Source organism: Bombina bombina, chromosome 7 (assembly GCF_027579735.1).
Source record: "Bombina bombina isolate aBomBom1 chromosome 7, aBomBom1.pri, whole genome shotgun sequence".
NCBI classification, from domain to species: Eukaryota; Metazoa; Chordata; class Amphibia; order Anura; family Bombinatoridae; genus Bombina; species Bombina bombina.
In genome coordinates, this window is record NC_069505.1 from 134,782,255 (window position 1) to 134,805,418 (window position 23,164).

The 23,164-nt window shown below is 43.1% G+C and overlaps 1 protein-coding gene across 1 annotated transcript in view; it reads left to right on the forward strand.

Moving 5' to 3' along the window:
• The window catches only part of CSTPP1 (centriolar satellite-associated tubulin polyglutamylase complex regulator 1), a 322,173-nt gene that overhangs the window by 288,745 nt on the left and 10,264 nt on the right, over positions 1 to 23,164 (forward strand). The window contains exon 8 of the mRNA XM_053720316.1: positions 19,590 to 19,653. Within this exon, the coding sequence (XP_053576291.1) occupies positions 19,590 to 19,653 (64 nt within the window). The remainder of the gene's footprint in view (positions 1 to 19,589; positions 19,654 to 23,164) is intronic.

The window sequence follows — 23,164 nt, forward strand, 5'->3', positions numbered from 1 at the left end:
AAGACTTTCTGAAGGCGTCATTTGGTATCGTATTCCCCTTGGGGCTTGGTTGGGTCTCAGCAAAGCAGATACCAGGGACTGTAAGGGGTTAAAGTTCAAAACGGCTCCGGTTCCGTTATTTTAAGGGTTAAAGCTTCCAAATTTGGTGTGCAATACTTTTAAGGCTTTAAGACACTGTGGTGAAAATTTGGTGAATTTTGAACAATTCCTTCATGTTTTTTCGCATTTGCAGTAATAAAGTGTGTTCAGTTTAAAATTTAAAGTGACAGTAACGGTTTTATTTTAAAACGTTTTTTGTACTTGTTATCAAGTTTATGCCTGTTTAACATGTCTGAACTACCAGATAGACTGTGTTCTGAATGTGGGGAAGCCAGAATTCCTATTCATTTAAATAAATGTGATTTATGTGACAATGACAATGATGCCCAAGATGATTCCTCAAGTGAGGGGAGTAAGCATGGTACTGCATCATTCCCTCCTTCGTCTACACGAGTCTTGCCCACTCAGGAGGCCCCTAGTACATCTAGCGCGCCAATACTCCTTACTATGCAACAATTAACGGCTGTAATGGATAATTCTGTCAAAAACATTTTAGCCAAAATGAACACTTATCAGCGTAAGCGCGACTGCTCTGTTTTAGATACTGAAGAGCATGACGACGCTGATATTAATATTTCTGAAGGGCCCCTAACTCAGTCTGATGGGGCCAGGGAGGTTTTGTCTGAGGGAGAAATTACTGATTCAGGGAACATTTCTCAACAAGCTGAACCTGATGTGATTGCATTTAAATTTAAGTTGGAACATCTCCGCATTCTGCTTAAGGAGGTATTATCCACTCTGGATGATTGTGACAAGTTGGTCATCCCAGAGAAACTATGTAAAATGGACAAGTTCCTAGAGGTGCCGGGGCTCCCAGAAGCTTTTCCTATACCCAAGCGGGTGGCGGACATTGTTAATAAAGAATGGGAAAGGCCCGGTATTCCTTTCGTCCCTCCCCCCATATTTAAAAAATTGTTTCCTATGGTCGACCCCAGAAAGGACTTATGGCAGACAGTCCCCAAGGTCGAGGGAGCGGTTTCCACTTTAAACAAACGCACCACTATACCCATAGAGGATAGTTGTGCTTTCAAAGATCCTATGGATAAAAAATTAGAAGGTTTGCTTAAAAAGATGTTTGTTCAGCAGGGTTACCTTCTACAACCAATTTCATGCATTGTCCCTGTCGCTACAGCCGCATGTTTCTGGTTCGATGAGCTGATAAAGGCGGTCGACAGTGATTCTCCTCCTTATGAGGAGATTATGGACAGAATCAATGCTCTCAAATTGGCTAATTCTTTCACCCTAGACGCCACTTTGCAATTGGCTAGGTTAGCGGCTAAGAATTCTGGGTTTGCTATTGTGGCGCGCAGAGCGCTTTGGTTGAAATCTTGGTCGGCTGATGCGTCTTCCAAGAACAAGTTACTTAACATTCCTTTCAAGGGGAAAACGCTGTTTGGCCCTGACTTGAAAGAGATTATCTCGGATATCACTGGGGGTAAGGGCCACGCCCTTCCTCAGGATCGGCCTTTCAAGGCAAAAAATAAACCTAATTTTCGTCCCTTTCGTAGAAACGGACCAGCCCAAAGTGCTACGTCCTCTAAGCAAGAGGGTAATACTTTTCAAGCCAAGCCAGCTTGGAGACCAATGCAAGGCTGGAACAAGGGAAAGCAGGCCAAGAAACCTGCCACTGCTACCAAGACAGCATGAAATGTTGGCCCCCGATCCGGGACCGGATCTGGTGGGGGGCAGACTCTCTCTCTTCGCTCAGGCTTGGGCAAGAGATGTTCTGGATCCTTGGGCGCTAGAAATAGTCTCCCAAGGTTATCTTCTGGAATTCAAGGGACTTCCCCCAAGGGGGAGGTTCCACAGGTCTCAGTTGTCTTCAGACCACATAAAAAGACAGGCATTCTTACATTGTGTAGAAGACCTGTTAAAAATGGGAGTGATTCATCCCGTTCCATTAAGAGAACAAGGGATGGGGTTCTACTCCAATCTGTTTATAGTTCCCAAAAAAGAGGGAACGTTCAGACCAATCTTAGATCTCAAGATCTTAAACAAGTTTCTCAAGGTTCCATCGTTCAAGATGGAAACCATTCGAACTATTCTTCCTTCCATCCAGGAAGGTCAATTCATGACCACGGTGGATTTAAAGGATGCGTATCTACATATTCCTATCCACAAGGAACATCATCGGTTCCTGAGGTTCGCATTCCTGGACAAACATTACCAGTTCGTGGCGCTTCCTTTCGGATTAGCCACTGCTCCAAGGATTTTCACAAAGGTACTAGGGTCCCTTCTAGCTGTGCTAAGACCAAGGGGCATTGCTGTAGTACCTTACTTGGACGACATTCTGATTCAAGCGTCGTCCCTTCCTCAAGCAAAGGCTCACACGGACATTGTCCTGGCCTTTCTCAGATCTCACGGATGGAAAGTGAACGTGGAAAAGAGTTCTCTATCTCCGTCAACAAGGGTTCCCTTCTTGGGAACAATAATAGACTCCTTAGAAATGAGGATTTTTCTGACAGAGGCCAGAAAAACAAAACTTCTAGACTCTTGTCGGATACTTCATTCCGTTCCTCTTCCTTCCATAGCTCAGTGCATGGAAGTGATCGGGTTGATGGTAGCGGCAATGGACATAGTTCCTTTTGCACGCATTCATCTAAGACCATTACAACTGTGCATGCTCAGTCAGTGGAATGGGGACTATACAGACTTGTCTCCGAAGATACAAGTAAATCAGAGGACCAGAGACTCACTCCGTTGGTGGCTGTCCCTGGACAACCTGTCACAAGGGATGACATTCCGCAGACCAGAGTGGGTCATTGTCACGACCGACGCCAGTCTGATGGGCTGGGGCGCGGTCTGGGGATCCCTGAAAGCTCAGGGTCTTTGGTCTCGGGAAGAATCTCTTCTACCGATAAATATTCTGGAACTGAGAGCGATATTCAATGCTCTCAAGGCTTGGCCTCAGCTAGCGAGGGCCAAGTTCATACGGTTTCAATCAGACAACATGACAACTGTTGCGTACATCAACCATCAGGGGGGAACAAGGAGTTCCCTGGCGATGGAAGAAGTGACCAAAATCATTCTATGGGCGGAGTCTCACTCCTGCCACCTGTCTGCTATCCACATCCCAGGAGTGGAAAATTGGGAAGCGGATTTTCTGAGTCGTCAGACATTGCATCCGGGGGAGTGGGAACTCCATCCGGAAATCTTTGCCCAAGTCACTCAGCTGTGGGGCATTCCAGACATGGATCTGATGGCCTCTCGTCAGAACTTCAAAGTTCCTTGCTACGGGTCCAGATCCAGGGATCCCAAGGCGGCTCTAGTGGATGCACTAGTAGCACCTTGGACCTTCAAACTAGCTTATGTGTTCCCGCCGTTTCCTCTCATCCCCAGGCTGGTAGCCAGGATCAATCAGGAGAGGGCGTCGGTGATCTTGATAGCTCCTGCGTGGCCACGCAGGACTTGGTACGCAGATCTGGTGAATATGTCATCGGCTCCTCCTTGGAAGCTACCTTTGAGACGAGACCTTCTTGTTCAGGGTCCGTTCGAACATCCGAATCTGGTTTCACTCCAGCTGACTGCTTGGAGATTGAACGCTTGATCTTATCGAAGCGAGGATTCTCAGATTCTGTTATCGATACTCTTGTTCAGGCCAGAAAGCCTGTAACTAGAAAGATTTACCACAAAATTTGGAAAAAATATATCTGTTGGTGTGAATCTAAAGGATTCCCTTGGGACAAGGTTAAGATTCCTAGGATTCTATCCTTCCTTCAAGAAGGATTGGAAAAAGGATTATCTGCAAGTTCCCTGAAGGGACAGATTTCTGCCTTGTCTGTGTTACTTCACAAAAAGCTGGCCGCTGTGCCAGATGTTCAAGCCTTTGTTCAGGCTCTGGTTAGAATTAAGCCTGTTTACAAACCTTTGACTCCTCCTTGGAGTCTCAATTTAGTTCTTTCAGTTCTTCAGGGGGTTCCGTTTGAACCCTTGCATTCCGTTGATATTAAGTTATTATCTTGGAAAGTTTTGTTTTTAGTTGCAATTTCTTCTGCTAGAAGAGTTTCAGAATTATCTGCTCTGCAGTGTTCTCCTCCTTATCTGGTGTTCCATGCAGATAAGGTGGTTTTACGTACTAAACCTGGTTTTCTTCCAAAAGTTGTTTCTAACAAAAACATTAACCAGGAGATTATCGTACCTTCTCTGTGTCCGAAACCAGTTTCAAAGAAGGAACGTTTGTTGCACAATTTGGATGTTGTTCGCGCTCTAAAATTCTATTTAGATGCTACAAAGGATTTTAGACAAACATCTTCCTTGTTTGTTGTTTATTCCGGTAAAAGGAGAGGTCAAAAAGCAACTTCTACCTCTCTCTCTTTTTGGATTAAAAGCATCATCAGATTGGCTTACGAGACTGCCGGACGGCAGCCTCCCGAAAGAATCACAGCTCATTCCACTAGGGCTGTGGCTTCCACATGGGCCTTCAAGAACGAGGCTTCTGTTGATCAGATATGTAGGGCAGCGACTTGGTCTTCACTGCACACTTTTACCAAATTTTACAAGTTTGATACTTTTGCTTCTTCTGAGGCTATTTTTGGGAGAAAGGTTTTGCAAGCCGTGGTGCCTTCCATTTAGGTGACCTGATTTGCTCCCTCCCTTCATCCGTGTCCTAAAGCTTTGGTATTGGTTCCCACAAGTAAGGATGACGCCGTGGACCGGACACACCTATTTTGGAGAAAACAGAATTTATGTTTACCTGATAAATTACTTTCTCCAACGGTGTGTCCGGTCCACGGCCCGCCCTGGTTTTTTTAATCAGGTCTGATAATTTATTTTCTTTAACTACAGTCACCACGGTACCATATGGTTTCTCCTATGCAAATATTCCTCCTTAACGTCGGTCGAATGACTGGGGTAGGCGGAGCCTAGGAGGGATCATGTGACCAGCTTTGCTGGGCTCTTTGCCATTTCCTGTTGGGGAAGAGAATATCTCACAAGTAAGGATGACGCCGTGGACCGGACACACCGTTGGAGAAAGTAATTTATCAGGTAAACATAAATTCTGTTTTTTTATTATATAAACCCCCCAAATTGTCTATAGGCCACTCTTGGACCTATACATAATAGCTTGGGTCACTGGAGGCAAACTAGAATGATATAGAGCCACTCTTGAGCATGGTGAAAAGTAAAATAGAAATAAATAAAAAAATCACAACAACTTATGATTGTCAGCATTAAATACAAATAGAACATTACCTATTAGTAATGGTTATTAAATAGATAAGTAACTGTAACTTCAAATGAGAGCTTACGTAAGAACAAATAAGGTAACACGAAATAAGTATTAGAAGAAGAGTTAGATAATGATGTTATGGGTCAATATTGTGTGTATATGAGAAATGCCTATTGACCCACAACATTTCATGTGATGAAAATGTTATACAGACTGTTGTTAGTAAATGTTAATAAAGATGGGACTACATAGATACATGTACTCTGGAGGATAATATAGTAAAGCAAAGTAGACTAGGTTATTATAATATCATGAGGAGGGATAAAATGCACTCATCTATGAGTCCTATACAGTATTACAGGAATCTATAGAGGAGTACTAAGATAAAAATGAGTGCGGTTAGGGCATCTTGTTATTTCTTGTGTAGTGGCATATGTGAAGCAACTAAATAGGGCTATTGGCTAATAGGAGTAGAGTTTGTTGCTATGTGTGTTGTTCAATCAATTCAAAGTAACATGCCACAATTACAATGCTATATAAACTTGTGATGTGAATGTGTGACTTCAGCTATACCGGTTGTACCCTAAATAGATACAGTCAACTGAATATTTAACATACATGTCCAATTATACTCAGAAATTCCTAATGAAGGAACATAACCAGTCCTACAGGACATAAAAGTAGGCATAATAATAAACACAAAAATATACCAACAGCTAAGGCATAATTGGGTAATATTTAGCTATGTGTTTAGAACAAATATAACTAACTGTGGTTTACATTAAGAATGTTACATTTTGCTCCTGCCAAGAAACGTAATCCACTCTGATCAAGTCCCCCCCAGTGACCTCCACTGACGCGAACTCCTCCGCCTACCACCTACATCGCGGGATCACAGACTGCGCAAATAGCCTTGCCCCCCTCAAGAAACCGTCCTGCCGCCAGCCCACCAACAAGGCCAGCTGGTTCACCCCCACCCTCCAGGACTCCAAACGCCACTGCAGACGATTAGAGAGAATATGGGGATCCAGCAAGTCCTACAAAGAAGCCGTCACCACCCACCACCACCTCATCAAAACCACAAAGAAAACCGCTATCCTAGACAGAATCCACGCCAAAACCCACAACAGCAAAGAGCTGTTCACAGTCATCAAGGAATTCTCCAAACCCAACAGTGATACTAATGACATCCCACCCTCCCAGGACCTCTGCGACAACATCGCTACTTACTTCCACCGCAAGATCATCAACATCTTCGACAGCCTTGAGCTCCAGAACTCACCACTCACCGCCAACCCACTGACCACCACCTCACCCAAACCCACCACCCGCCACCTTCTACGCACTACCTGGAGCCCCCTCACCACGGAGGACACACTCAGAATCATGAAATCTATCCACTCCGGAGCACCCTCAGACCCATGCCCGCACCACATATTCAACAAAGCGGGTTTTACCATCGCCCACGAACTCTGCCTCACCATAAACTGCTCCATCAAAACTGGCACCTTCCCAGAAGACTGGAAGCATGCAGAGCTGAAACCCCTGCTGAAGAAACCCACAGCTGACCCCATAGATCCTAAAAACTACCGCCCCTTCTCTCTTCTCCCCTTTCCAGCCAAAGTAATCAAGAAGGCCATTAATGCACAACTTGTTGACCACATCGAGACCAACCACATCTTGGACCCCTCCCAATCCAGTTTCAGGAGCAATCACAGCACCGAGACCGCCCTCCTCGCTGCCACAGACGACATCTGCACCCTGCTCGACCAAGGAGAGACTGCTGCGCTCATTCTTCTAGACCTCTCAGCCGCATTCGACACTGTAGCCCACAGCACCCTCCTGACGCGCCTACACGATGCTGGCATCCGCAATAAGGCCCTGGAATGGATCACCTCCTTCCTCAGCGGCAGAACCCAGAAGGTCAGACTCCCACCCTTCTCCTCCAATCCCACAGCAATCAGCTGCGGCGTACCCCAAGGCTCTTCTCTTAGCCCCACCCTCTTCAACATCTACATGGCCCCCCTCGCCGCCATCGTCCAACAACACAACCTCAACATCGTCTCCTATACCGACGATACACAGTTAATCATCTCACTCACCCGAGACCCCGCCACCGCCAAGAAAAATGTCCACGAAGGACTTACAGCAATCGTCACCTGGATGAACAACAACCGTCTCAAACTCAACACTGACAAGACCGAAATCCTCCTCCTCGGACCCACCAAATCTGCATCGGATGACTCCTGGTGCCCCACAGCCCTCGGACACCCTCCAACTCCAACACACCACGCACGAAATCTAGGCGTCATCCTCGACTCATCACTTTCCATGGACCGCCAAGTCAACGCCGTCTCTTCGACTTGTTTTCACATACTCCACCTACTGCGAAAAATCTTCAAGTGGATCCCCACTGAAACTAGAAAATCTGTCACCCATGCCCTCGTCAGTCGACTGGACTACGGCAATGCACAATACGCCGGGTCCACCATCAAGCTCCAGAAACGACTCCATCCAGAGCACCTCGGCCAGACTCATCCTCGACATCCCTCGCCAAAACCACATCACCGAACACCTAAGGAACCTACACTGGCTCCCCATCAACAAGACAATCACCTTCAAGCTCCTAACCCATGCATTCAAGGCCCTCCACAACATCGGTCCTCCACCGTGTCAATTTCTACACCCCCTCCAGACAACTCCGCTCTGCCGACCAAGCACTCGCAGTCATCCCCCGCATCAAGAAAGAAACAGCTGGAGGAAAATCCTTCTCCTATATGGCAGCAAGGTCTTGGAACTCCCTCCCGCTGCACCTCAGACAATCCACCTCCCTTACAAACTTCAGGAAGGACCTCAAGACCTGGCTCTTTGAATGAATCGTCTTCCCTTAGCCCCCCTCTCCCCCCCCCATAGCGCCTTGAGACCCTCACGGGTGATTAGTTTGCGCTTTACAAGTACCCAATAGATAGATAGATAGCCATCCAGTAGCTTCATGTAGTGTGTCTGAGACTCTAAGAGAAAACTAAGCTTTGACAATTGAGATAGCTGTTAGATTTTAGCACTGTTGATATTCAAGAGTGAGCTCATTTTAAACCCATTATGAGTAAGGGATAATAACTTATAATCCAATAACCACATTATAGTTAATATTGCCTTTAAGCATGCATGTACAACATCCACATTTTGCAAAAGCTTAGTATCTGGGCTAGTAGTGCATAAAGCTATTGTATGATATACAAGAGGACACCTTAAAGGGACAGTATACTATAAAATTGTTTTCTCCTGTTAAGTGTGGTCAGTCCACGGGTCATCATTACTTCTGGGATATTAACTCCTCCCCAACAGGAAGTGCAAGAGGATTCACCCAGCAGAGCTGCTATATAGCTCCTCCCCTCTACGTCACCTCCAGTCATTCTCTTGCACCCAACGAATAGATAGGATGTGTGAGAGGACTGTGGTGATTATACTTAGTTTCATACCTTCAATCAAAAGTTTGTTATTTTATAATAGCACCGGAGTGTGTTATTCCTTCTCTGGTAGAATTTGAAGAAGAATCTACCTGAGTTTTTTCTATGATTTTAGCCGGCGTAGTTAAGATCATATTGCTGTTTCTCGGCCATCTGAGGAGAGGTAAACTTCAGATCAGGGGACAGCGGGCAGATTAATCTGCAAAGAGGTATGTAGCAGCTTATTATTTTCTGACAATGGAATTGATGAGAAAATTCTGCCATACCGATGTAATGTAAACTCAGCCTTAAATGCAGTAGCAGCAACTGTTATCAGGCTGTCATGTATGTATATTTTACACTTCAGTATTCTGGGGAATGGCACTTCACTGGAATTATACTGTATACATAAGATTTTAGCCTAATTTGCAGGGACTAGCAACAGGCTTTTTAATAACACTTAATTTATTTAATGTTAAACGTTTTTTGCTGGCATGTAAAATCGTTTAATTTTCTGAGGTACTGGGTGAAAAAATGTTTTGGGCACTATTTTTTTTTTTTTCCACTTGGCAGTCGTTTTATTTAATTTATGACAGTTTACTGATCTCTCTCACTGTTGTGTGTGAGGGGGAGGGGCCTTTTTTTTGGCGCTTTTGCTACGCATCAAAAAATTCAGTCAGAAGTTTATTATCTTCCCTGCATGATCCGGTTCATCTCTACAGAACTCAGGGGTCTTCAAAACTTGTTTTGAGGGAGGTAATCACTCACAGCAGAGCTGTGAGATTGTAGTTGACTGTGATAAAAAACGTTTATTTCTGTATTTTTTTTCTGCTATCAGGGTTAGTTATCCTTTGCTAATGGGAGCAATCCTTTGCTAAAATTGTGTTTTTTCACAAAGATTTGATGCTATAACTTTTATTAATTTTCAACTGTCATAACTTTTTCTGTGCTTCTTATAGGCACAGTACGTTTTCATATTATAGTAAATTACTTGAAAAGTATTTCCAAGTTGCTAGTTTACTTGCTAGTGTGTTAAACATGTCTGATTCAGAGGAAGATATCTGTGCTATATGTGCTAAAGCCAAAGTGGAGCCCAATAGAAATTTATGTACTAATTGCATTGATGCTACTTTAAATAAAAGTCAATCTGTACAAATTTAACATATTTCACCAAACAACGAGGGGAGAGTTATGCCGACTAACTCGCCTCACGTGTCAGTACCTGCATCTCCCGCTCGGGAGGTGCGTGATATTGTAGCGCCGAGTACATCTGGGCGGCCATTACAAATCACATTACAGGATATGGCTACTGTTATGACTGAAGTTTTGGCTAAATTACCAGAACTAAGAGGTAAGCGTGATCACTCTGGGGTGAGAACAGAGTGCGCTGATAATATTAGGGCCATGTCAGACACTGCGTCACAATTTGCAGAACATGAGGACGGAGAGCTTCATTCTGCGGGTGACGGTTCTGATCCAAACAAACTGGATTCAGATATTTCAAATTTTAAATTTAAGCTGGAAAACCTCCGTGTATTACTAGGGGAGGTGTTAGCGGCTCTGAATGATTGTAACACAGTTGCAATACCAGAGAAAATGTGTAGGTTGGATAAATATTTTGCGGTACCGGCGAGTACTGACGTTTTTCCTATACCTAAGAGACTTACTGAAATTGTTACTAAGGAGTGGGATAGACCCGGTGTGCCGTTCTCACCCCCTCCGATATTTAGAAAGATGTTTCCAATAGACGCCACCACACGGGACTTATGGCAAACGGTCCCTAAGGTGGAGGGAGCAGTTTCTACTTTAGCTAAGCGTACCACTATCCCGGTGGAGGATAGCTGTGCCTTTTCAGATCCAATAGATAAAAAGTTAGAGGGTTACCTTAAGAAAATGTTTGTTCAACAAGGTTTTATATTGCAACCTCTTGCATGCATTGCGCCTGTCACGGCTGCAGCAGCATTTTGGTTTGAGTCTCTGGAAGAGACACTTGAATCAGCTCCATTAGATGAGATTACACACACGCTTAAAGCCCTTAAGTTAGCTAACTCATTTATTTCGGATGCCGTAGTACATTTAACTAAACTTACGGCTAAGAATTCCGGATTCGCCATTCAGGCGCGCAGAGCACTGTGGCTAAAATCCTGGTCAGCTGACGTTACTTCTAAGTCTAAATTGCTTAATATACCTTTCAAAGGGCAGACCTTATTCGGGCCCGGGTTGAAAGAAATTATCGCTGACATTACAGGAGGTAAAGGCCATGCCCTGCCTCAAGACAGAGCCAAACCTAAGGCTAGACAGTCTAGTTTTCGTTCCTTTCGTAATTTCAAAGCAGGAGCAGCATCAACTTCCTCTGCACCAAAACAGGAAGGAGCTGTTGCTCGCTACAGACAAGGCTGGAAACCTAACCAGTTCTGGAACAAGGGCAAGCAGGCCAGGAAACCTGCTGCTGCCCCTAAGACAGCATGAATTGAGGGCCCCCGATCCGGGAACGGATCTAGTGGGGGGCAGACTTTCTCTCTTCGCCCAGGCTTGGGCAAGAGATGTCCAGGATCCCTGGGCGTTAGAGATCATATCTCAGGGATACCTTCTGGACTTCAAATCCTCTCCCCCAAGAGGGAGATTTCATCTGTCAAGGTTGTCAACAAACCAAATAAAGAAAGAGGCGTTTCTACGCTGCGTTCAAGATCTTTTATTAATGGGAGTGATCCATCTGGTTCCGCGGTCGGAACAAGGACAAGGGTTTTACTCAAATCTGTTTGTGGTTCCCAAAAAAGAGGGAACTTTCAGGCCAATCTTGGATTTAAAGATCCTAAACAAATTCCTAAGAGTTCCATCGTTCAAAATGGAAACTATTCGGACAATTTTACCCATGATCCAAAAGGGTCAGTACATGACCACAGTGGATTTAAAGGATGCTTACCTTCACATACCGATTCACAAAGATCATTACCGGTATCTAAGGTTTGCCTTTCTAGACAGGCATTACCAGTTTGTAGCTCTTCCATTCGGATTGGCTACGGCTCCAAGAATCTTCACAAAGGTTCTGGGTGCTCTTCTGGCAGTACTAAGACCGCGAGGAATTTCGGTAGCTCCGTACCTAGACGATATTCTGATACAAGCTTCAAGCTTTCAAACTGCCAAGTCTCATACAGAGTTAGTACTGGCATTTCTAAGGTCGCATGGATGGAAGGTGAACGAAAAGAAGAGTTCTCTCTTTCCACTCACAAGAGTTCCCTTCTTGGGGACTCTTATAGATTCTGTAGAAATGAAGATTTACCTGACAGAAGACAGGTTAACAAAGCTTCAAAATGCATGCCGTGTCCTTCATTCCATTCAACACCCGTCAGTAGCTCAATGCATGGAGGTGATCGGCTTAATGGTAGCGGCAATGGACATAGTACCCTTTGCACGCCTACATCTCAGACCGCTGCAATTGTGCATGCTAAGTCAGTGGAATGGGGATTACTCAGACTTGTCCCCTACTCTGAATCTGGATCAAGAGACCAGAAATTCTCTTCTATGGTGGTTTTCTCGGCCACATCTGTCCAGGGGGATGCCATTCAGCAGGCCGGACTGGACAATTGTAACAACAGACGCCAGCCTACTAGGTTGGGGCGCTGTCTGGAATTCTCTGAAGGCTCAGGGACAATGGAATCAGGAGGAGAGTCTCCTACCAATAAACATTCTGGAATTGAGAGCAGTTCTCAATGCCCTTCTGGCTTGGCCCAAGTTAACAACTCGGGGGTTCATCAGGTTTCAGTCGGACAACATCACGACTGTAGCTTACATCAACCATCAGGGAGGGACAAGAAGCTCCCTAGCAATGATGGAAGTATCAAAGATAATTCGCTGGGCAGAGTCTCACTCTTGCCACCTGTCAGCAATCCACATCCCGGGAGTGGAGAACTGGGAGGCGGATTTCTTAAGTCGTCAGACTTTTCATCCGGGGGAGTGGGAACTTCATCCGGAAGTCTTTGCCCAAATACTTCGACGTTGGGGCAAACCAGAGATAGATCTCATGGCGTCTCGACAGAACGCCAAGCTTCCTCGTTACGGGTCCAGATCCAGGGATCCGGGAGCGGTTCTGATAGATGCTTTGACAGCACCTTGGACCTTCGGGATGGCTTATGTGTTTCCACCCTTCCCGATGCTTCCTCGATTGATTGCCAGAATCAAACAGGAGAGAGCATCAGTGATTCTAATAGCGCCTGCATGGCCACGCAGGACTTGGTATGCAGATTTAGTGGACATGTCATCCTGTCCACCTTGGTCTCTACCTCTGAAACAGGACCTTCTGATCCAGGGTCCCTTCAAACATCAAAATCTAATTTCTCTGAAGCTGACTGCTTGGAAATTGAACGCTTGATTTTATCAAAACGTGGTTTTTCTGAGTCAGTTATTGATACCTTAATACAGGCTAGGAAGCCTGTTACCAGAAAGATTTACCACAAGATATGGCGCAAATATTTATATTGGTGCGAATCCAAGAGCTACTCATGGAGTAAGGTTAGGATTCCTAGGATATTGTCTTTTCTACAAGAGGGTTTAGAAAAGGGTTTATCTGCTAGTTCCTTAAAGGGACATATTTCAGCTCTGTCCATTCTTTTACACAAACGTCTGTCAGAAGTTCCGGACGTTCAAGCTTTTTGTCAGGCTTTAGCTAGGATCAAGCCTGTGTTTAAAACTGTTGCTCCACCATGGAGTTTGAACTTAGTTCTTAATGTTTTACAGGGTGTTCCGTTTGAACCCCTTCATTCCATTGATATCAAGCTGTTATCTTGGAAAGTTCTGTTTTTAATGGCGATTTCCTCGGCTCGAAGAGTCTCTGAGTTATCTGCCTTACATTGTGATTCTCCTTATCTGATTTTTCATTCAGACAAGGTAGTTCTGCGTACTAAACCTGGGTTCCTACCTAAGGTGGTCACTAACAGGAATATCAATCAAGAGATTGTGGTTCCATCTTTGTGTCCTAATCCTTCTTCGAAGAAGGAACGTCTGCTACACAATCTAGATGTAGTCCGTGCCCTGAAATTTTATCTACAGGCAACTAAGGATTTTCGACAAACGTCTTCCCTGTTTGTCGTTTATTCTGGTCAGAGGAGAGGTCAAAAAGCTTCGGCTACCTCTCTCTCTTTTTGGCTTCGTAGCATAATACGGTTAGCCTATGAGACTGCTGGACAGCAGCCTCCTGAAAGAATTACAGCACATTCTACTAGAGCTGTGGCTTCCACTTGGGCCTTTAAGAATGAGGCTTCTGTTGAACAGATTTGCAAGGCTGCAACTTGGTCTTCTCTTCATACTTTTTCCAAATTTTACAAATTTGACACTTTTGCTTCTTCGGAGGCTGTTTTTGGGAGAAAGGTTCTTCAGGCAGTGGTTCCTTCCGTATAAAGAGCCTGCCTGTCCCTCCCGTCATCCGTGTACTTTAGCTTTGGTATTGGTATCCCAGAAGTAATGATGACCCGTGGACTGACCACACTTAACAGGAGAAAACAAAATTTATGCTTACCTGATAAATTCCTTTCTCCTGTAGTGTGGTCAGTCCACGGCCCGCCCTGTTTTTTATGGCAGGTAAAAAAAATTTGAATTATACTCCAGTCACCACTACACCCTTTGGCTTCTCCTTTCTCGTTGGTCCTTGGTCGAATGACTGGAGGTGACGTAGAGGGGAGGAGCTATATAGCAGCTCTGCTGGGTGAATCCTCTTGCACTTCCTGTTGGGGAGGAGTTAATATCCCAGAAGTAATGATGACCCGTGGACTGACCACACTACAGGAGAAAGGAATTTATCAGGTAAGCATAAATTTTGTTTTTCCCTTAATGTGTTTCCAATTACTTTTTTTACCAGCTGCACAGTATAAAATGTATGAGATTTACTTTTTAAGGCTTATTAGTGTATATAAATTAGCAGATTTTGTGTTTTGAAGCCACACCCTAATAAAATGGGTTGAGCTTGTAGGTATAATCAGATCTCATTACTTTATCACATGGTGTAAATATACCTGCTTCTTTATCTTATATCTGTCCATAAACCAATCACCAATACTTGGAGAGAACAATGAAAAATTAACATTTTATTACCTTATCTCTTCTATAACCCACTGGAAGTGTAATTTCTTCTACTGGTTGTGTTAACACAGCTTGGCCTTGAGGCCAAAAATTTTCAGGATGGGTGGGGATACCACAGGTTAAAGAAACTATTTCAAATGCCAATATAAGGGTAATGGAAATACTTGTAAACAATTTAATACACTCCAGCAGGTAAAGTGGATTATTGGGAAAAAATTAAAGGGGAGACAATTTTTGAGTAAACTGTCCCTTTAAACACAAATTCAATCCTGAAATAATAACTAAGCCCTCATACAATATGCTTGTAATATCAACAAGGCCAGTACTATTCATGTCATAGGAGCGCAATTTATCTCATGTGATGGTGCACGGTCCTGCATATCAAACATAGCCGTTGCCATAAGTAGCCGAGAGATAGTGGGAAGAAAGTCTCAGACACCACAGTGATGAATAGGAGCCATTTGAGTTATAAATTATGTCCAAGAAGTCAGTCCACTCCAATTTTCCAATGCCACAGAGTCATCTCAGAAACCTCGATCCGAAGCCCTCTAAGTGCGTTAGAAATTATCTTCCGTAGGAGCATCTGCCACCACTGCTCCTCTGATGGAGCAAAGGAAAGTGGCAAATGCTGGATTTTAATGTAATTAGAGTGTAGGAGATCATCTGGCTCATATGACCGCTTTGCTGCATCGGATGTGTTAGAGCCTGCAAGGTGTCTCTGTGGCTATGTTTCCCATAGGGGTGGATATTCTCCGCTGCTGAATCGCAATTAATTAAAGAACCTCTGGTATCCTCAGGGAGGCCGGCCGCATCCCCCATAGGTAAGCCTAGGGTGACATTTCTCCACACACCACTAGTAAGTTCAAAGTAGGATGTTGGATGTACCGATTAGGGTCAGTTTGCTGCTCGCCGTATAGCTTCTCTTGTATGCTATACTGTTGTGCTGTATTGTTTGCATCTTTATGGTGTGTTGTCTGGAAAAGGATCTGTTACGTCCTGAATGATCAGGTCCGCATGCGGAGATGGGTTTTTCAGAGCTTGTAGGGATTTACAAAGGCCCAACAGCTCCTCAAATTTGCGGTCCTTATTGCGTTCAAAATCTTCCAACTGAAGTCTCAGGATTGCATGCAAGTCCTCCATGTTGATATGAGTAGGAAAGTGAAACAGTCTCCATCTTGTTGCAGTTACTTGAAACAAGCTGAAAATGGCAGACCGAAAGCTACTCAACCCTGATAGACAGGGGGGGGTGCCGAGGTCTTATGAAAAGGCCGCCTCCCAAGGCCTCAGCAGTCCGGATCTGATCCCAGGTAGCGAAAGTTTGGTATAGATCAGATCAATATAATATTAGGAAGAAGTATCATGCGTTTCCGTGTGGAAATATTAAAGATCTTGAAGGATAATTGGCGGTTTATCCCAATATTCCTGGGAGCTTCTGAAAATGTGACCTAGTATGGCCACTACCCGGACATACCCCCCCAAAGGACGTTTTTATTTCTGTCTTTCCTTCGGGCCACAAACACTAGTGCATAGTGTTAACTATTCCCTTTCTTATTACAGTACTGTACTACCTTTCTAGGCACTATTGATACATAAGTATTGCAAATTATATAAAACTACCTTTAGTTTATGTATAGGTTGTATTATGACATGGAAAAATTGCCTAAATTAAATAAGATGTTATTTACCCTTGGTCCCATCCCCTCTTCAAGCTGTCCCATTTTTTAGATGCAAATATACAGATATTCTGAAATCCAAACCTTTTCTATCTCAAGCAGTTTGCATTAAGGGTTTATTTAGTACCTGTATTAGTGTTCAAATTCCATGGGGCCGATTCCTGCAGCTGTTTCCGCGTGAGCCTTCAGGCTCGCCGGAAACAGGAGTTAAGAAGCAGCAGTCTTAAGACCGCTGCTCCTTAATTCGTCTGCCTGCTCTGAGGCTGAAGACATCAATCCGCCTGATCGGATACAATCGGGTTGATTGACACCCCCTGCTAGCGAATCTGCAGGGGGCAGCATTGCACAAGCAGTTCAACAGAACTGCTTGTGCAATGATAAATGCCGACAGCGTATGCTGTCGGCATTTATCGATGTGCGGCGGACATGATCGCTACAGTGGATCATGTCTGTCCGCACCACAATAAATCTACAACATATGTCAAATTTTATCCCAAATATTGAGTCCCAGAGGCAGGTCTTTTTTTTTTTTTTTACTTTCTGCAGTGAGTTTGACTTTTTTTCTGCAAGTCATTTTGAAATTAAATTCAATCTAAAATTAGGCAGTTACACTAAAGCACCATCTAATTTTCAATTAACTGGAGAATAAAGTCATTTCTTTCATGTAATTGGCAAGAGTCCATGAGCTAGTGACGTATGGGATATAATATCCTACCAGGAGGGGCAAAGTTTCCCAAACCTCAAAATGCCTATAAATACACCCCTCACCACACACACAATTCAGTTTTACAAACTTTGCCTTTGGTGGTATAGTAAGTTTGTGCTTGATTTTCCTCTGTGATATGCGCTTCTCAGCATTTCCCTCCCTCTCTAGTGACTCTTCTGCGGAGTTCCACATTGTGGGTATTTCTATCCCATACGTCACTAGCTCATGGACTCTTGCCAATTACATGAAAGAAAACACAATTTATGTAAGAACTTACCTGATAAATTAATTTCTTTCATATTGGCAAGAGTCCTTGAGACCCTCCCTTTTTATGGTGGTTATGTTTTTTTGTATAAAGCACAATTATATTTCCAGTTCCTTTTTTTTATGCTTTTTACTCCTTTTTCTATCACCCCACTACTTGGCTATTCATTAAACTGAATTGTGGGTGTGGTGAGGGGTGTATTTATAGGCATTTTGAGGTTTAGGAAACTTTGCCCTTCCTGGTAGGATTGTATATCCCATACGTCACTAGCTCATGGACTCTTGCCAATATGAAAGAAATGAATGTATCAGGTAAGTTCTTACATAAATTATGTTTTTTAAAGTTGTATAAATTATTGTAGCTTTTGAAAATTGCATTGTCAATTGGCTGTAGAGGGAAAAAAAGTTTTTAGTGTCTCGTGAATAAGAACGGCGCTGTTTGAAGAGAACAGTCTGATGTGGAGCAGCGCTGCTAAGTGAAAGCGCTAATAGTTCCTGCATGTGTCCCATTCTTTCTACAGCCATGCTGCCTTTTCTGCAATGACATCTCCGATCACAGCGTGTTCTGTCTTGGATCACAAAGTTCACCTGGCTAGTGTTGGATTTTTTATTTCTACAAAACAGGAAGCAATACAGTGCTGGTATCATAACCTGTTAGTACAGAGTATATATAAGAGTTTAATGGGGTCACATGCTAGGAAATACAGCAATGTTAGCATCCTAAGATGTTATATAATAACTATGAAAGAGCACTATTTCAAAATTTAAAAAAAATTTGTTTCTACTTTACTCTCTTTTTGTTAAAAAGCAAGGAGGCGAGCTCAGCAGCAAGCATGTGCCTGGCGCACTATATAGCAGCTGTTGTTATGCACTTGAGCACTAGAAAATCAAAGCACTGTATAACATAGTTAAAAGTTTTGCCTAATAGCTCTCCTGTTGTGTATGCTCTTCAACAAAGGATACAAAGTAAACTGGAATTTTTATTTTTTTAATTGTGTGCTTTATCTAAATCAAGGGGGAAAAGGGTGTGTCCCTTTAAGGCAGATTGCTCAATGGCTGATAAGCAGGTCTCCAACTGCTTTACGAGTGGACAGTGACACACCTCACAAGCAACAGAATAAAAAATTTCTTTTTCTCTCTGTATAGGTACAAAACAAACACTTTTAGATGCAACAAAGGAAATAATTTCTTTTGTATTCTTTGCTAATGTGCAATGACTCTTTTGTTGATATACAATATCTTGCCCCATTGTTGGCAGTTTATCATCATGAGGTTGTCCCTTGCAGCCAGGGCTGGATTTATACTGCTGGCCCCTCTAGACACCCACAGGTAAAGTATTCAAAAGCTGACGGTTCCCCTCTGAGAAAAGTAGACTTTAGGCAGCTGCAAGAAGGGACAGTTATACAGATTTACAGAGACTCATTGTATAGGTTTGTGCTTCTACACCTGTGTAAAGTGCCATAAAAAGTATGGTCAAGGTTTTTTTTAAATCCTGTGCCAAGATTTTATTTGTGATACTATAATGCTTTATATAACCTCTTTTATGCACCAGTAAAACTCACTCTATGGAATGTTTATGAGTCTGTATGTGACAAACTGCTGAAGCTGTATCACATCACTTCTCATGTTCCACTGTTGTGCGGTGTGTCACTGTGTCATGGACTTGATACTCTATCACCTGCACAGCTGAGCACAGGAGTTTACAGGCCCGGACAAGGGACGATTCTTTGTGCTTGTAATGATAGTGTATTCTAGAATTGTTTGTATTATTGTTGCTGTGACAGAGTGTAGCTTAAAACAAAAAAAAACTATTCAATTTACTTCTATTATCAATTTGCTTTATTCTCATGCTATTCTTTGTTGAAGAGATATCTAGGTAGCACGCACATGACAAAGGCACTACATGACAGGAAATAGTGCTGCAATCTGTGCTCTTGCTAATGTATAACATTGCTGTAAAACTGCTGCCATATAGTGGTGCAGACACGTGCACGCTCCTGAACGTAACGACCTGCTTTTCAACAAAGTATTACAAGAAAACAAAGAACATTTTAAAAGATTAGTGCATTAGAAAGTTGCTTCAAATTGTGTTTTCTATTTGAATCGTGAAATAAAAAATGTAGGTTTTCTGTCCCTTTAATAACCTATTGTTTCTGCAGGTGCTCTTCCTGATAAGGCGGATCTGTTAATTGATGAAGCCTTAGACCTGGAACTTGACAAAATGTGAGTATGGGAGGTATGACTGTAAAAAAGAGAACTGCATTTTCAAAGAGCTTGTGACCATATACTTCTAACCATGCACATATTTTCATGCTTATTCAAACACAAATGCTACAGAAACTGACCCATAATTCACATGTATGACGGCGTATTTGGGCTTTAATAGGAAACTTTGCACTATGCATGAAAGTAAAAGCTTTTGCATTTGCGCAAAACAAGTGTTTCTATCTTTGCATACAAACAGTCACATGAGAGTCTGTAATTTGTCATTTATTAAAGGGACAGTCAATTTAAAAATTTTTATTGTTTAAAAAGATAGATAATCCCTTTTTTCTTTCCTACGATATGGTGAGTCCACGGCTGCATCATTTACTCTTGGGATTATCACTCCTGGCCAGCAGGAGGAGGCAAAGAGCACCACAGCCAAGCTGTTAAGTATCACTTCTCTTCTCACAACCCCCATTCATTCTCTTTGCCTTGGTGCATGGAGGAGGTGAAGTTTTGGTGTCTAAAGAAAATTGAATTTCAGCGCTTCCAGCAAGATTTTAGGTTCTAGCCATATTCCACGTTATTCTATGCAGTAGGGGAGTGATGGCTTTAAAGCAGTTAGGAACTTTTCCTAACATTTTGCTGCCCTAGTATAGAAAGCCAGAGTCGGTTTACTCTGTTCTTTCTTTTTCCACAGGCCTCTGTGAGAAAGATGTGTCCTGTCATGCCTGGTAAGTGCCTCTGTCTTCTAGGTGGGGAGACTATGCACTTAAGAGAAAAGAAGAGCTTTTATTAAATTCCCTACACAATATTATTGGGACACAATATTCCCTAGAGTGGGTTTATTTTTAAGGCAGGGGGCAGGCACTTGAGACATGGTGGTTGAGACAGGGTTAACTCCCTTAGGAGAATAAGGGATTAACTTTTTTATGGGCTCTGCTTTATTTTGATAACGACCATTAGAGGAGCACACTGGGATTTTTTAAATCTAGTGTTTGGTGTTTTGCTGCGGTACTTCCCTTACAAATGCAGAAACGCAAGAGGGGCTAAGATCGCTAGTTTTGCGTCCAGACCGGTCTCCGGCTTTTTATCGCGTAGGCCTCACGGTGGGGGAAGTCCTTTGATATAGACTCAACAGCGTATCTAGTAGAGGCAGTCTCTTCTGATTTCGCGCCTCCTGGGACACAGCCTTTCACGCCGATCACGTGACGCTCCTTTCTCTATGTCCGGAGCGGTGTCAGCTACGCAGTAGAGTATCGCAGAACGGAGTTTGGTGATTTAGTATTATCCATCTCGGCCTTCATTTTGTATCATCGCAGGAGCGCGAGGGTAGGTCAGCACCTCAGTTACGGCTGAGGTGTGGAAGTCCTGGGATAATTGTTTTTTTATGCTAATAAGTTAATACAAAATTTAGCAGCTTCTTATCCATTTCTCCTGTTGAGGACTCTTGTTATAATTAATAAGTATTTAGACCCCCTTGTTTTTTTATTACACATATGCAAGGGGGGTTAAAATCTCACACAGAGTTTCTTAAAGGAACAGTACACATATCCTGTTTCTTTTTCCTCTATATTTTGTAAGGTCATATCTGACATGGAGCAGGAGTCTGCTCTCATGAATCAGTGTTTATTGTGCTTAGAGGCACAAATTGCAGCGCCTATGCAATTTTGTTCATGTGTTAAGACATTGGAGTCAAAAGAAAAAAAATTCTCTCAGGACGATGCTGTTCAGGCATTGCCACAGCTTTCTCCTGTTTCTTCCCAAGCCTCAATAGCGTCACATGCAGTGCCCTGCGGTTCCTCTCAGTCTCCGGGTGGAGTTTATTTGCAAGAAGAAATTTCTGCCCAGGTATTGTCTGCGGTATCTGCGGCATTAGCTGCCTTTCCTATATTGAAGGGAAAATGCAAGAGGAAAATTAGAGATTCAGATAGTAAGGTTTCTGATCCATCTCTTGCTACCCAAGTTGCCATACCTCATAAATCTGATGAGGATAATTTGTCGGTAGCTTCTGAGGGTGAAATCTCAGATTCGGACAGTGTAAAGCCTTCTTCTGATGCTAAAGTTGTCACCTTCAAATTTAAGCTTGAACACCTTCGTGTACAGTTAAAGGAGGTTTTGGCTACTCTGGATGACTCCGACAGCCCTGTAGTTGTCATACCTAAGAAATCAATTAAGATTAATAGTTATTTTGATGTTCCTTCCTCTTCTGAGCTATTTCCGGTTCCTGACCATTCTACAGAGATTATAACACAGGAATGGGAGAAGCCAGGGATACATTTTACCCCGTCTCCTATTTTCAAAAAGATGTTTCCTATAGCTGACTCCGTTAAAGGACCATGGCACATGGTACCTAAAGTAGAAGGGGCCATTTCTACTCTGGTCAAGAGAACTACTATTCCCATTGAGGATAGCTGTTCCTTTAAGGACCCATAGTATAAAAAGGTGGAAACCTATTTGAAAAGAATTTATGTTTATGAATTTATGTTCATCTGGGTCTCCTATGGCAACCTGCTGTGTGTATTGCCACTGTGACTAGCACAGCATCTTACCGGTTTGATGCCTTGTCTGTTTTTCTTCAGGTGGAGACTTCCCTGGATGAGATCCAAGATAGAATTAAAGGGACACTAAACCCCAAAAAAATCTAGAGAATACAATTTTAAACAACATTCCAATTTACTTCTATTATCTAATTTGCTTAATTTTTTTATATATCCTTTGTTGAAGAAATAGCAATGGGTGAGCCAATCACACAAGGCATCTATGTGCAGTCACTAATCAGCAGCTAATGAGCCTATCTAGATATGTTTTTCAGCAAATAATATCAAGAGAGTGAAGCAAATTAGAAAATAGAAGTAAATTAGAAAGTTGTTTAAAATTGCATACTCTTTCTATATCATGACCCTTTAAGGCCCTTAAGCTAGCCAATTCCTTTATTTCTGATGCTATCATGCAGGTTTTTAGACTGGAAGCCAAGTCTTCTGGGTATGTGGTGCTTGCCCGCAGGGCTTTGTGGCTAATGTTTCCTCTAAGGTAAAGCTTCTAGCGATTCCTTACAAGGTTCTCGTAGAAATTATTTCTGATATCACAGGTGGAAAGGGGTCTTTCCTGCCTCAAGATAAGAAGAATAGACCTAAAGGACATCAAAGTAATTTTCGTTCCTTTCGTTACTTCAGAGGGAAGTCTTCCCCTTCTTCCAAGCAAGAACAGTCCAAGTCCTCCTGGAGACCCAATCAGTCTTGGAATAATGGGAAGCAATCTAAGAAGCCCGCAACTAAATCTAAATCGGCATGAAGGGTTTGCCCCGATCCAGGATCGGATCAGGTGGGGGGCAGACTTTCTCAGTTCTCTCAAGCATAGATACGAGATGTCCCAGATCCCTGGGCTGTGGACATAGTATCACGGGGTTACAAATTGGAATTCAAGACTCTTCCTCCCAGAGGTAGGTTCTGCCTCTCAAGATTATCTGCAGACCAGATAAAAAAGAGAGGCGTTCTTGAAATGTGTACAGGATCTTTCCTCCCTGGGA